The 14,641-nt window shown below is 42.8% G+C and overlaps 1 protein-coding gene across 1 annotated transcript in view; it reads right to left on the bottom strand.

Annotated features, from left to right (window-relative positions):
• Positions 1 to 11,036: 11,036 nt before the first annotated feature.
• FBP2 (fructose-bisphosphatase 2) overlaps positions 11,037 to 14,641 on the bottom strand; it is a 36,431-nt gene continuing 32,826 nt past the window's right edge. Inside the window, exons 6-7 of the mRNA XM_082628315.1 lie at positions 14,347 to 14,466; positions 11,037 to 11,308 (exon numbers count right to left, since the gene is read on the bottom strand). Of these exons, the coding sequence (XP_082484441.1) occupies positions 11,114 to 11,308; positions 14,347 to 14,466 (315 nt within the window). The 3' untranslated portion in view covers positions 11,037 to 11,113. The remainder of the gene's footprint in view (positions 11,309 to 14,346; positions 14,467 to 14,641) is intronic.

The raw sequence follows: 14,641 nt of genomic DNA, 5'->3' as shown, positions 1-14,641 counted from the left end.
GTCTCCCCAGCTTAAGTCCTCAGGATGTCTGACAAATAAAGCATAATTCTCAACTTTTAGGTTGTGCTTTTTTTTTTTTCAGTCGACACAAAAAACTTGTCTGAAACATGAACTATCAGAAGCTGAAAGAGGCAAAGAGGCAACAAAGGATTCCTCCCTAGAGCCCTCGGAGGGGATATAGCCCTGCAGACACTTTGGTTTGGAATTCTGGCCTCCAGGCATGAGAGAATAAATTCCTGTGACTTTAAGCCAGTGAGTTTGTGGTATATGTTGTGTCAGCCCCAGGAAACTACTGCACTTGTCCTGCACAGCTAGCCTCGTGCTCTCCTTAGCAGCCCAGAGGACACAGGTGTGGCGAGCAGAGCCGCACTTTGGTGGTCTGGTCAAGACCACCAAAGATGGGACTTCCCTGGTGGTGCAGTGGTTAAGAATCCACCTGCTAATGCAGGGGACACGGGTTCGAGCCCTGGTCCAGAAAGATCCCATATGCTGCGGAGCAACTAAGCCCATGCACCACAACTACTGAGCCCATGCGCCTAGAGCCCGTGCTCCACAAGAGAAGCCACTGCAGTGAGAAGCCCACACACCTCAACGAAGAGTAGCCCCCACTCACCGCAACTAGAGAAAGCCCGTGCACAGCAAAGCAGACCCAATGCAGCCAAAAATAAATTAAAAAAAAAACAAAAACACCACCAAAGACAAGTCAGACTTGCTGAACATAAGGGAGGGATAAGTAAGAAATCTCTCAGCTCACAATGGTTCTTGACCTTTCCTCACATGCTTCAAATGCTACAATCCACAAGGAAATGGGTGGCTAAGACGGGAGAAGTTTGGATTTAAAGATTTGCAAGCAGAAGAAAAGACACAAGAAGTTTGGGTATCTTTTCCCTTCTTCACATATCCTCTCTCATCTAAATCAGGCACTGGTCAGCGCTGCAAACCAGGAACCGTCAATACCTCATAGCAACACATTCTCATACATTAAAATGCACTGAAAACAAGCTTTGCTTCCTTCTCTTTCTATTTAACTTGGTGAAAATTAATATCTTCTTCTTTTTTTTAACAATCTAATAAGCAGTCAATTTATTCATTTTTAAGTATGCTCAAAAGACATTATCCATCTTGAAAAATACATTATGACACAGAACAAAAAAAAACTTTGAGAAAATACAGACCTAAAGCATCTATTTTCAGACAAATAGGGAAAGGGGGATTTAGGATTATATGCAGTACAAATTTAGATAATCATATGTGATGTAGGGATCAGTTTTTATAAACAGTGCCTCATGCTCTAGAACCTTGTTCCTCAAAATGTGGTCTGACACCAGCAGTACCAGCAACATCGGGAAGCTTCCTAGAAATGGTGAACCTCAGTCCCCACCTCAGACTTACTGAAATCAGACTCTGCATTTTAATAAATTCCTATGAGATTCAAATGCCTATGAAAGAGTAGGAAGCACTGCACCAGAAAATGACCTTAGCAACTGTACTATTCTGGTCTCCTAGAACCCTGTTTGGTTTTTGTCTTCTACATTTGACACATATATTTTACTTATCCATATAATGAAATCATGGTGTATATAAATGATATAAATGTATTTACCAACATAGAAATATTATTATGTAATTATCGTATCAAAAAAACATTTAAACATTTTATATGGTTCCTTTAAGAAAAAAGTATACATATGCAAGTTTACATAGAAAAACATCTAGAAATCTCTACTCCAAATATTGATAGTGTAGGGGAGAGGGAGATTACAAATTATTTCTTTTTTCTTATTTTTCACTGTTTTCTAACTTTTCTAAAATGAGCATGTATTACTAGTATAGTTTTTTAAAATAATAAAAGTTAAAAAAAAAACATGGGAGGTTAAAAATGGGATAGAGTTGCATCAGGACACGTACGGCAAGCATTAAAGGCAACGCGTTCTCTTGTATCTTGGATGGACGGTTGAAGCCCATGGCATAGACTCCCTGGAGAAGCTGTGGTTTCAGCCGAAGCTCCTCAAAGGACTTCACTGAGTAGAGCGGGGAGTTTGGATCCCGCTGCAGAACTTCCACTTGGTTGGTGTTAGCAACAAGGTTGCTTCTGATCAGCTTGTTGAGTAAGGACTGGGCGGCTCTGTCCTCTTTCTCTTCTTCATCTGCCTTCTCTGTATTAGCATTGGTCTTGACCACAGCACCATTGGCATCTGGTTTGATTTTCTCTTCCTTAAAATGCAAGTTGCTCAAGTCGCCCACAGGCAGGGCGAGTGGAAAGCGCCCTACGGCGCGACTTCGGAACGGTCTAGCATCCCCGGCCATCGCCCCTCAGCATTGCGGTTACCACCGTCAACGGCCGCTCACAGCCCCAAGAAAACTTCATATTATATATGCTGCTCAAAAAGTAGTGGTGACACAAAATGGCCTAACTCATGCTGGGAAATACTGTGGGGTTTTTTTGTTTGTTTTGTTTTTGTTTTTTTTATTGCGGTACACGGGCCTCTCACTGCTGTGGCCTCCCCCGTTGCGGAGCGCAGGCTCCGGACACGCAGGCTCAGCCGCCATGGCTCACGAGCCCAGCCGCTCTGCGGCACGTGGGATCCTCCCGGACCGGGGCACGAACCCGTGTCCCCTGCATCGGCAGGTGGACTCCCAACCACTGCGCCACCAGGGAAGCCCCTGTGGTCTTTTTTGACACTAAAGTCCTGAGCTCTGATAACAAGTGCTCTTCCAGGGTTTCGTGCTCTGCCTCCTGAATGTAGGCTGTCTCCTGTGGCAACTTCTGGTTTCCTTTGGTAGGAGGTAGTCCTGGTCTGCCCTTGCTGGCCCACCATCCTCACTGTCCCTGGATGTCTTGTGAGCCTTTTGTCACATGACTGTCATATTGTCCCGGGTGTCAGTCTAACTTCCAAGAAGAAGATAGCTTCCCGGGGATGAGCTGCATTTCCAAACAAAAAACCCCTTGAGAAGCTCTTTTGTTAAGGAACAGGCCAGAGAACATGGTCTCAGGTGGACTTAACAACTCACCTGGTGGCAACCTGCACTTATCTTCTTCCTACTCACTTTCCCAGCTATCAAATGTGCACCGGCCAATCAAAACTACAATGAGGCACCACCTCACACCAGTCAGAATGGCCATAATGAAAAAGAATACAAATAACAAATGCTTGGAGAGGGTGTGGAGAAAAAGGAACCCTCCTACACTGTTTGTGGGAATGTAAATTTGTGCAGCCACTATGGCGAACAGTATGGAGGTTCCTTCAAAAACTAAAAATAGAGTTACCATATGCTCCAGCAATCCCACTCCTGGGCATATATATGGACAAAACTATAACTCTAAAAGATACATGCACCCCAAGGTTCGTAGCGGCACTATTTACAGTAGCCAAGAAATGGAAACAACCTAAATGTCCATCAACAGATGAATGGATAAAGAAGATGTGGTACACATATACAACGGAATACTACTCAGCCATAAAAAAGAATGAAATAATGTCATTTGCAGCAATATGGATGGACCTAGAAATTATCATACTAAGTGAAGTAAGTTAGATGAAGACAAATATCAAATGATATCACTTATACGTGGAATCTAAAATATGACACAAGTGAACTTATCTATGAAACAGAAACAGACTCACAGACATAGAGAACACACTTGTGGTTGCCAAGGGTGTGGGGGGGTGGGGGGAGGGATGGATTGAGATCTTGGGATTAGCAGATGCAAACTATTATATATAGAATGGATAAACAAGGTCCTCCTGTATAGCCCAGGGAACTATATTCAGTGTCCTGAAATAAACCATAATGGAAAAGAATATGAAAAAGAATATAGATATATGCATAACTGAATTACTTTGGTGTACAGCGGAAATTAATACAACATTGTAAATCAGCTATACCTCAATAAAATAAATTAATAAAACAACAACAACAACAAAAAATGTGCGTCAGGCCATTCCTGGGACATGGTGAGTGAGATTCTGGAAGTAGGATGCTTAAAAACATGCATACAGTAGTTTTTTTTAATGTTTTGAAAATTTTTTTAGTTTAAATGTACTTTTGTGTATTTTTTGTCCCCTTCGCTATAAGGCTTTCCCCTAGGTGTGTACAAGGCTCCTCCCTTCCCCCTGGATTTGGCTGGAATGTCATCCTCTTTGTGAAGCCTGTCTTTACCAGGAACTAAAATTAAAACAACCCCTGGTAGTACTGTTCTCCCCTCCCCTGATTTATTTTTCCCATAGCATTTATCACCATCTGACATGCTATTACATTTTATTTGTTGGTTTTGTTTATTGTGTCTCTTCCACACATCAGCACTTGGTCTGTACAGAGACCCATACAGAGACAAGGAGCTCTGTTTTGTTCACCTCTCTATCCTCAGCACTAAAGACAGGACCTGGCACAAAGCAGGCACACAAGATCTGCTCTCTGGACGAATGAATAATTGATGTATCCACATTATATGAACACATTCTCAGAGTTTTAAGAGTCAAGCAGTGAAGATAAAGCAAAGGCCCATTTTGGAAATGTATCCCCTTAAATATTCCCCTACCTCAGAGGAACAACCACAATTATTAATTCAGGGATATTAACAGTCCTTTTGCTTTGTCTTTACCCAAACACACATGCAGTTTTGTTTTTCATTGTTTTTGTTCCTTCTTTTTTTTTCTTTAAAGATGTAAGTGTGTCTTGCCCATCATAAAACAAGCAAGCAAAACCCCTCTTAACCCTGGGTTATTCCAGTTACTGCATTATGTTCCTCCTCCTGTTTCCAGCTGAACCCCTTGAACAGCTTGTCTAAACTTGCTATCCTCCACTTCCTCACCTTCTATTCTCATCCTAACTTAGGTCCATCCCTAAAGTAAGGCTTTCCTTCCAGATCCTCCCAAATGACCTCATCTTGTCTAATTACTTCAGGTGCCACCTCCACGCTGATGACTTCCTGTCCCTCTCCTGAGTTCCAAACCCATGTATCCAACTGCCTACGAGACATCCTGACTCAGCTAACCCACAGACATTTCAGACTCCAACGTCCAGAGCTGAAATCATCATCTTTCCCCGGAACCAGGTCATCTCCAAGTGCTCCTTGGCTTTGTGGATGGCACGTCCATCCATATCCTACATTCCTCCCCTCTCCCTTTCTCTGACATACATAATCAATCACCGATACATGAACCCTCATGAAGAGCTCTCAAACACCTACACTTCTCTCCATCCTCATGGCTTTTGATCAGGGCCATCATCACCATCAACTTTTGCCAAGATGATGACATTAACCTTCTTGACGGTGACCTAACAAGTATCTAGTTTGACTACTTCAAATCCATTGTCTATATTGTAGGTAATATTTACTAAAATGCATATTGATTTTGTTCCTCCATTGCTTAAATCTCATCAGTGGCTCCCCGTTGCCCTCGGGACAAACTCCATACTCCTTAACCAACTCAAAACACCCGGCATGAGTTGGGCCTTTCTTACCCCTCCAGCCTCATCTCTCACTACCCTCCTCACACTCTACCCCCCACAGCCATAATGAATTACCAGTTGTGCCCCCAATGAATCATACTCTAACCATTTTCAAATCTTTGCCCATCTGTCCCCTCACCTCTAGGGCTCATCCCTGTCACTTGTCTTCTCCGTCCTCCCTAACCTTCTCCTGACAAGCTTCTAGTCCCACTTTCAGGCCTCAGTTTAAACGTCATTTCCACTGGGAAGCCTTGCCTGACTCCTCACTTCTGGAGTGGCAGCTCCTCTAAATGGCTCCAAAGCAAACACACAGTGCTTTATCCCCAGAGTTACACGTGTGTCCCATCCACCAGGCCTGAGCTCTTTGAGGGCAGGGATTTTTTCTGTCTACTTCACAGCTAAATCCCTAGCACCAGGCATGGTACCTGGTTCATGTGTGTGTGTGTGTGTGTGTGTGTGTGTGTGCAGATAATTACAGAAGTAGGTCTTGGCAGACTGCACAGAAGTTATAGCCACTAGTGAAATGTGAAGGACTGGATCATGTAGTTTTGTCGTTTTTTTTATATTTTATTTAATGAAAGTGGCATCACGTCATATCTATTTGCAAAATGCCCTTTTCCCCTATGATTATAGCTTGGTTATCTTTCCTCGTTTGTACTTCAGATTGTGATGGTTAATTTTATGTGTCAACTTGGCTAGGCTATGGTGCCCAGTTCTTTGGTCAAACACTAGTCTAGAAGTTGCTGTGAAGATACTGTGTAGAAGTGATTAACATTTACAATCAGTTGACTTTAAAGTTTTTTCTCGATGATGTGAGTGGGCCTGTAGGGAAGGAAAAATTCTCCTCTACCTTCTTAGGGTGTCTGGCCTGCCTAAGAATTAAACTGACATAAGCCAGATTAACAGAAGAAAATCATACACATTTTATTAAATTTTACATACATGGGGACTTTTACAAGAGAATGAAGTTCCAAGGAAGTGACCAGAGCTGAAAGCTTTTATACCCTTTAGGCAAAGAAATGATAAATTTGTGAAAAAATTACAAGACAAAGGGGTTTGGCCTAAGGGCAGTAATTGTGGGGAAGTGACTAGAAGCTGTATATGGGGGCAGAGGGGTGCAAAACTAGTGGAAGATGGGTTATTTTAGCAGGTTTGTTCACACAGATCCATTTCCGTGTTGACTCCCAGTCTCTGGTGACAAGCATGTATTTCTCTTCCTGGTACAGGGAGGGCACATCTCTCATGGGAAATTTCATGACCTGCTTTTAGGTAGAAAGGGCGGATCAGAAAGCTCTCCCTGGATCTGCTGGATCTGCTGATTCTCAAGTGCCTTCAGCTCAAAATAATCAATATGCCAAAGCAGCACATTTTGAGACGGCCTGTCCTGAACCCCTTCAGCCTCTTCTGTCAGCTGAAGGTCTTAAGAGCAAAACTGAGGTTTCCCTAGGAAGCAGGAATTCTGCCTCAAGACTGTAACATAGGGGCTTCCCTGGTGGCGCAGTGGTTGAGAATCTGCCTGCCAATGCAGGGGACACGGGTTCGAGCCCTGGTCTGGGAGGATCCCGCATGCCATGGAGCAACTAGGCCCATGAGCCAAAACTACTGAACCTGCATATCTGGAGCCTGTGCTCCGCAAGAAGAGAGGCCGCGACAGTGAGAGGCCCGCGCACCGCAATGAAGAGTGGCCCCCGCTCGCCGCAACTAGAGAAAGCCCTCGCACAGAAACGAAGACCCAACACAACTATAAATAAATAAATTTATTAAAAAATAAATAAAGACTGTAACATAGGTGTGTGTGTGTCCCCTATTGGCTCTGTTTCTCCGGAGAACCCTGACTGATATATAGACCCACCCACCATTTCCTACCTTCCCTCCATATCTTTCTCATTTGTATTCTCTTCCTCACTTAAAAAAAAAAAAAAAAAAAAAAAAGCAATTAGATTTCATTTCATGAAAGTGAAGCCAGAGAGTAAAGAACATGTTAATTCTCATCAGGTTAAAAAGAAACAAAAGACCTTAGGGTGCTAGCTGATATATTTCTTTCTTTCTGCATTTGTCTATTTTGATGTTAAGAATGCCTTTGTATAAAACTATTTAAGGTATTTATTTCCATATTCATAAAGGACTGGAGTGGGTTTGTAAGTCCCAACTTATTTAAACTGCTGCACAACAAACCAACTATCTCCCTACAGGTGGACATTTAAATTGCTCTCATCTTTTTGCCATTACAAGCAATACTTAATTTTTAAAAGACTAATATAGGCTGTTTTATACATACCAAAGTGTAGGACTACTGGGCCAGAGGGGCTGTCCATTTAAACAGAACTGCCAAATTGCCTTCCCAGAAGGCTGGCCCCACCATCTGTCTCAACAGCAGGGGAAACGGGGTCATTTCCCTGCATTGTTAGCACATTTGATGTTTTCAGTCTTCATTGTACCTTGCCAATCTGATAAGTGAAAAGTGATGTTATTTTACTTACATTTCCCTGATCATCAGGGAGTCTAACCATCTTTTCACATGTTTATTGACTGTTTGTGTTTTCTCTTCTGCAAATTGCAGTTTTATATCCTTAGTTTATTTCTCTAGGATAGTTTCCTTTTCCTCTCAATATGTATGATTCTTTTTTTTTTAAAGGCTATTTATTCTTTTTTTTTTAAGACCATACTTCATTCAGATTTCTTTTGCTATTTTTTTTTAATTTTATTTATTTATTTATGGCTTTGTTGGGTCTTCGTTTCTGTGCAAGGGCTTTCTCTAGCTGCGGCAAGCAGGGGCCACTCCTCATCGCGGTGCGCGGGCCTCTCACTATCGCGGCCTCTCCCGTTGCGGAGCACAGGCTCCAGACGCGCAGGCTCAGTAATTGTGGCTCACGGGGCCAGCCGCTCCGCGGCACGCGGGATCCCCCCAGACCAGGGCTCGAACCCATGTCCCCTGCATCGGCAGGCAGACTCCCAACCACTGCACCACCAGGGAAGCCCTATGTATGATTCTTGATGTTCATTTTTTGTTATAGGTTACAAATATTTTCTCCTAAGCTATCAATTGTCTTTTAACTACGTGGTGTATTGTTTTTACTTTGATATATTCACATCTGTCTTTCCTTTATATCTTATGCTTTGTGTCTTTTGGTCCCATTTAAGGTCATACATATATTCTTCTTTATCTTTTTGCCATACTTGAGAGTTTTATTTTTTATGTTTAATTCTGAAATGCATCTGCAACATGTTTGCGGATCAAGGTTTTGGGTTGGATTTTTTTTTCCCCCCAAATGACTAGCTTATTACTCAAACACCAGTCATTCATGTCCCACTGATTTGAAACACCATGTTTTCTTCTTATTTTTAAAGAGTATCTATTAAAATGCCTCTTTCCTTTTGGTGTGTTAATGGGTCTGCTCCCCAAGCTGCTGAAGCTCATCTGCCCAAAATACAATAGAAACCAGTGAATGGTCCCACCTTCCCCAAGTGGAGCCAGACCTGTAGAGGGTACTTTGGGGGCTGCTGGAAAATAGAAAGAACAGCTAGATTTCTCCTGAGATAGACAAAAGCATCTAAACTGGGAAGGCAATCAGGAGGGAATGAGAAACCAAGAGGAAAGGGATTCTCAGATCATTCGGCCAGAGAGCCCAACTTCTTTCTGAGGGTCTTTCCAGACCCTGCCTATGAAAGCACTGGTCACCCAGGCACCATTGCACCAATGCCCTCAAATCTTTGATATGTAGCCACTGAGAATGGAATGCAAGTCCCATACTCTTCCCTAGTTTCCCATTCTTAGATTTGAGGTGCAGGGACCAAGAGTCTCAAACTTGAAGAAGGGTAGTGAGTGAACGGATCTTTCCCTGAGCACCTACCACATTCATCAAAGCAACATAGACCATGATTGAAGGTGCTATCATTCACCTTCGTTTCCAAAAAATCCTTCCCCTCCTGGCTGTGTAGTCCTGAAACCATGTGCTCACCAGATCCATTTATTCCTAAGAAGTGAAGACTTCCGTTTGAATCTCTGAGATATAAGTTTCTGATGAAATGTCTAATGAAGCATTAAAAGCCCATTGGTTAGAATCAGAATTTTTCCTAGAAAATCTTTGTGTTTCGTGGAGGAAGATGAAAAAATTTCGATTACGTATTAAATTTTACTGCTTCTGTTACTGCTGCCAAGCAGAGGTGGACTGAGGAACACTACTGAATCCTGAATTATATCCAAATTGAAATCCATCTTTGGGTGGTATGAACCACCTTGTCCAAAGCTAAAGTGGGAAAGGAATGTTTTTCCCATGGTTTCTCCTAGCCCCCACCTCTCCACCACTGCCTTTTGCTTTAATCTAATGCATTATTTAATGGATTTTCTTTTTTTAAATTAATTAGCTTATTTATTTTATTATTTTTGGCTGCACTGGGTCTTTGTGGCTGCCCGCAGGCTTTCTCTAGTTGCGGTGAGCAGGGGCTACTCTTCATTGTGCTGTGCGGGCTTCTCATTGCGGGGGCTTCTCTTGTTGTGGAGCATAGGCTCTAGAGCGCAGACTCAGTAGTTGTGGTGCATGGGCTTAGTTGCTCTGCGGCATGTGGGATCTTCCCGGACCAGGGCTCTAACCTGTGTCCCCTACATTGGCAGGCGGATTCTTAACCTCTGCGCCACCAGGGAAGTCCCTGGATTTTCTAATATTGAATAATTCTTGAATTTTGGAGTTAAGCCGATTTTGTCCTGATGTATCTTTGTTTTAAATATTTCTGGATTTGTTTGTGAATATTTCATTAGGTATTTTTGGCCTCCAGGTCCATAAACATATATAGCAACTCTTGGAAAAGCAAGCTGAGATTTCTGATGCATATGCCACCCCGTCCCAATCTAGACATAATTAGGACAAATGAAGGGTCATTAACCAGTGCACTCTGGTTAGGGCCTAGGATAGATTAAAATATTTCCTGAAAATATTGAAAAGGAAAAGTCAAGAGGTTGAGAAAAGCAGGTATTAATTAGCATGTGGCTTTGTCAATAGGTGACCACATTTTTCTATTCAAATAGTTGTTGGTTATCCAAATAATTGCTCCTAATAAAGCCTTGATCCAAAATTTTAGAATTTAATACCCATGAGATTTCTAACTCAAAACCTATCCGCAATAAGACAAAAACTTCTAAGAAATTAAGTCAGCCGTTTATATATTTAAATATATATAATGTATATATTTATATACCTTGAATATATATAAGTATATATAATAAGTATATATATAAAATATACATATCTATTTTATAAGAAAGGAAATTAATCACTATAGGACTCAGACACTAGGTTCAAATTTTAAGCAAACCAAGACAAATTCTTAACTGATCTCTGTACCTTTTGCCCACAGGTGGATAGCTGCTGATTACTTGGGCTGATAGACTTAGAATCACAACACTATTTGCCATTGTTCATGACAGAAGACAAATCAAAGTTGTTCTTTTCACATGTGGGTTTTATTTTTAGCCCTTTACACTGACCACAGACTCGCCTCTGGCTTCTAGACTTATCATGAGCACTTGGATGCTGCTCTTCTGGATGTGATTTGGTGGATTTGCCTTTTGTTTCTCATCACCAGCATTCATTCACCTATCATTCATCTAGGGTCCTTAACAAGGTACAACACAAAGAGAAGAGGGCTTGAGGGGTCAAACTCACTACCTGCCTGCCTTGTTTTTCTGTACACAGGTGAGATATTCCTGCACATCATCCGGGGACCCTAGAATGATGGGGACCCGTTGGTGAATGGTCTCAGGCTTCACGTCCAGCACAGGCTGGGTGCCTGTGGTCGCCATGCCTCCTGCCTGCTCGATGATGTAGGCCACAGGATTGCACTCATACAAGAGCCGGAGCTGCAGAGGAACAGAGTCAGGTGGACAAGTGTTGCAAGTTGTCAAAATTCCCAAGCCATGCCCCTAAAGTTCCACGAGGAATTCCAACTACTCAACTGCTGTCCCATTAGTGTGAGCGCATTTGCTCATCTCAGCGGAGCTGGCTGCCCAAGCCCTACACTCTCCAGAAGGCTGGGTGCCTCAGCTGATGCTCATCACATATGCCTTTGGGGACACCTCTGGTCGATATCTACCTATCTTGTGACTTTGTGCTTATGAGAGTTTGGCATTCTCACTTGGGAGTATGAGATCTAGGTACTCATTTCTCTCTGGTTCCGCAATGAGGTAAACTGATTCTGCGGGGCCCAGTTAGGAGCCTCTATATGCCAGGCCTTATGGTCAGTCAAGAGTCAAGCTTGGATGGGATCGGAAGGTCACCTCGGGAGTGCTGGCCAGTCTCTCAAGATAACCACAGTGGCCGGCATCGTGGGGAGGAACATCTCAAGTGTCAACTTGGCCGAACAGTTTGCTGGTGTTTAAATGGCCTTTCCTTTTGGCCCCTTAGACTAAGTTAGTTAACTCTCTCGTTGCATGCTGTCCCACAGAATCCTGTACTTCCCCTTTCATAACAGTCCTGACTCTGAAGTTTGTTTAACATCTGCCTTCCTCTTTGGACGCCCTCCCTTGAAGGCAGGGGAGGGGTCTGTCAAGGTTGGTCTTTGTGGCATCTCCATTCCTAGTACTGCCTGACATGTAGAGAGTGTCCAAACAAGGCTACCGTGTACATTGCACAGGGGCTCCCAGTGGAGGGCAGAAATGGGGGGGGGAGGAAATCAGTCTGCACCTTTGTTTGCCAGGCCAGGTACATGGGTCCAAGGCCGAGCCTGTTCTGAGGAAGAAATGCCTTTCTAAAAGGCACTGTGAGAACTAGCTGGTGTCTGTCCTGTGTCCAGTTAGAATATGGTGTATTGAATTGAAATGGCTGACTGAATGTCCTTTCTGGGTCTACTTCTGTCATTATGTTCTGACTCCCTCCCCATCCCCTGACCCACAGCGGACACACACACACATCACATTAGATTCAGGGTGACATTCTAGCTGCACGCTCTGACTCAGTATCATACTATCTTCTCCTTCCTTCCCCCATAGGTACAAAATCTGTAGTTAACAAAATTTTCTCCTTTTCTTCAATGAGCTTTCAAAGATCTACCTCTGTGCAGCCTTTTTCTTTCCATTCTTTTCTTGAAATGCATTCGTTAAAACTACTTGGAGAAAATAGTTATATCTTGTGCTGATTTTTAAATTATTGTTATTTCAAAGAAAGGAACAAAATATCTCCAATCTGGGTTGGAGAGCCAGGCATCGAGGAGAAAGTAAATTAAGACTGTAGAGGGCATTTATTGCCATTTTGGGAAAACAGCATACCATGCTTTTGTTTGTATCATGTTGATTCAGATACAATAAATAAATAAGTAAACAAATAAATAAGCACAGCAGTCTTGCATAAAGCTTGTCTCGGAGGCAAGGTTTGTTCTGACCTTAAAATGCCATTGTTGTAGTAAACGCATCTTAAAACACAATGTCCGGATCTTCATGGTACCTTGACCTGCAGGCCATGCAATCTATTTTTTTTCCACGATTAAAATCTACACTGCTCTACAGAGACAAGCGCACATAGGAAGAGAACCCAACCACGCACCTACACACACAAATGTGGTCACAGAGACCTTGAGAGCTAAAACATGGAGGTCAGAAACCAATGATACTTTCAATATGGTGCTATGAATATAGATCTATATATGCTATTATATATGCTTATGGAAATGTTTTTGTAATTATATGTGGATATTTTCAGACTCATTTTAAATCATCTTAATAATTAGTAATAATTAGTCTTAATGTTCTCCCCATTGGAAATGCGTACGTGGCAAGAGCAGTTCTACTTAAGAATTTCCACATTTAAAAAAAAAAAAAGGGGACTTCCCTGGTGGTGCAGTGGCTAAGACTCCACGCTTCCACTGCAGGGGGCGTGCATTCAGTACCTGGTCAAGGAACCAAGATCCTGCATGCTCCACAGCGCAGCCAAAAAAAAGAATTTCCACACCTTCTACTCTATCTCACTTAATACTCCGTAACACTTTTCTTTCCTCCAGCACCTTTTGTGCAGATTTATCTGTGACTCTTAGTTCAACCAGCTAACATAGGTGAGCTAAACACTCACGTGAAAAAAATGCCTGACATACCAATCTGCATATTAAAATCTCCTCTCTGGTCTCATGTGCTATGTTAGATTTCTTATCGTGGCTTTGAATCTGGCATTCCAAAAATTCAGGTCGCCCGTGCTGAGAGACATATACATGTGGCTACTTGTTAGTGTGTCAGAGAATACGACAGGCCTTTGTCTGGATTTGTCTACTTACCTATGATTCTGTGACTGGCTAAAAATCAGACACCTTTCCATGGCGGTGTCTATTCAAAACAGATGCATTGGGATCATAAAGTTGCAGTGAGACCTTCCAGGAGCTACCTTTCCAGAAATATTGAATGAGTTTTGAGCAGAACTGCTTAGTCTGGACTTTGGGAACTCTCTAGGGAATTTTTGGGTAGACCTCAGATCATCGTGAACCCCCTGAAAACATATGTAATGTGTATGTTTATGTGTAATTTTCTTCTGGGAAGTGGGTCCATAAGTTTCATTAAATTCTCAAAAGGATCTATGATGCAAAATCAGTTGCTGATGAAGCTAAAAGATTGACACAGCATTGGGAAAGTGGGAGATGAACACAGTTGACTCACAGTGAATTGAGGGGAGTGAGGCCCGCGGAAGTGAAGGCCAGTGACAATCACCAATAACAACAACTTCAGCCACCTCCTTCTCCATACCTTCTACCACAGCCTCAGAATTCACTAATGGGATATAGACTTTGTTTCTCTTCCACCTGCCCACTCGCAGACAGACATGCCAAGAACAGGGCAGTAGCCAAAAAGCAGGCATGATGAGAAAGCGAATTCTGACTGGTTCCCTGAATGGGTTCAGCCAGCAGACAAAGGAGAGTTACCTTGCCCTTCGGATTTTTCTGGTTCGCTGGATACAGGAAGATGCCTCCATAGACCAGGGTGCGGTGCACGTCAGCCACCATGGAGCCCACATACCTGGCCCCATAAGGAGCACTGCCATCCTAGAAGGCAGGAGGAAAGAGACAAGATGCAGTGAGCTTAGCAATTACTCAGCACCTGCTTCAGGTCACACATCCAGCTGGTGCAACCTCTGCATTCCAGGGCCTCCTTCTTCCACCCACTAGCTTAGGAATTGAAAATATTATATAACTGAGCATTCCATTCATTAGGAGCCCC

This window comes from Mesoplodon mirus, assembly GCF_964341445.2.
Source record: "Mesoplodon mirus genome assembly, chromosome: 1".
NCBI classification, from domain to species: Eukaryota; Metazoa; Chordata; class Mammalia; order Artiodactyla; family Ziphiidae; genus Mesoplodon; species Mesoplodon mirus.
This window is presented reverse-complemented; position numbering and strand designations above follow the sequence as displayed.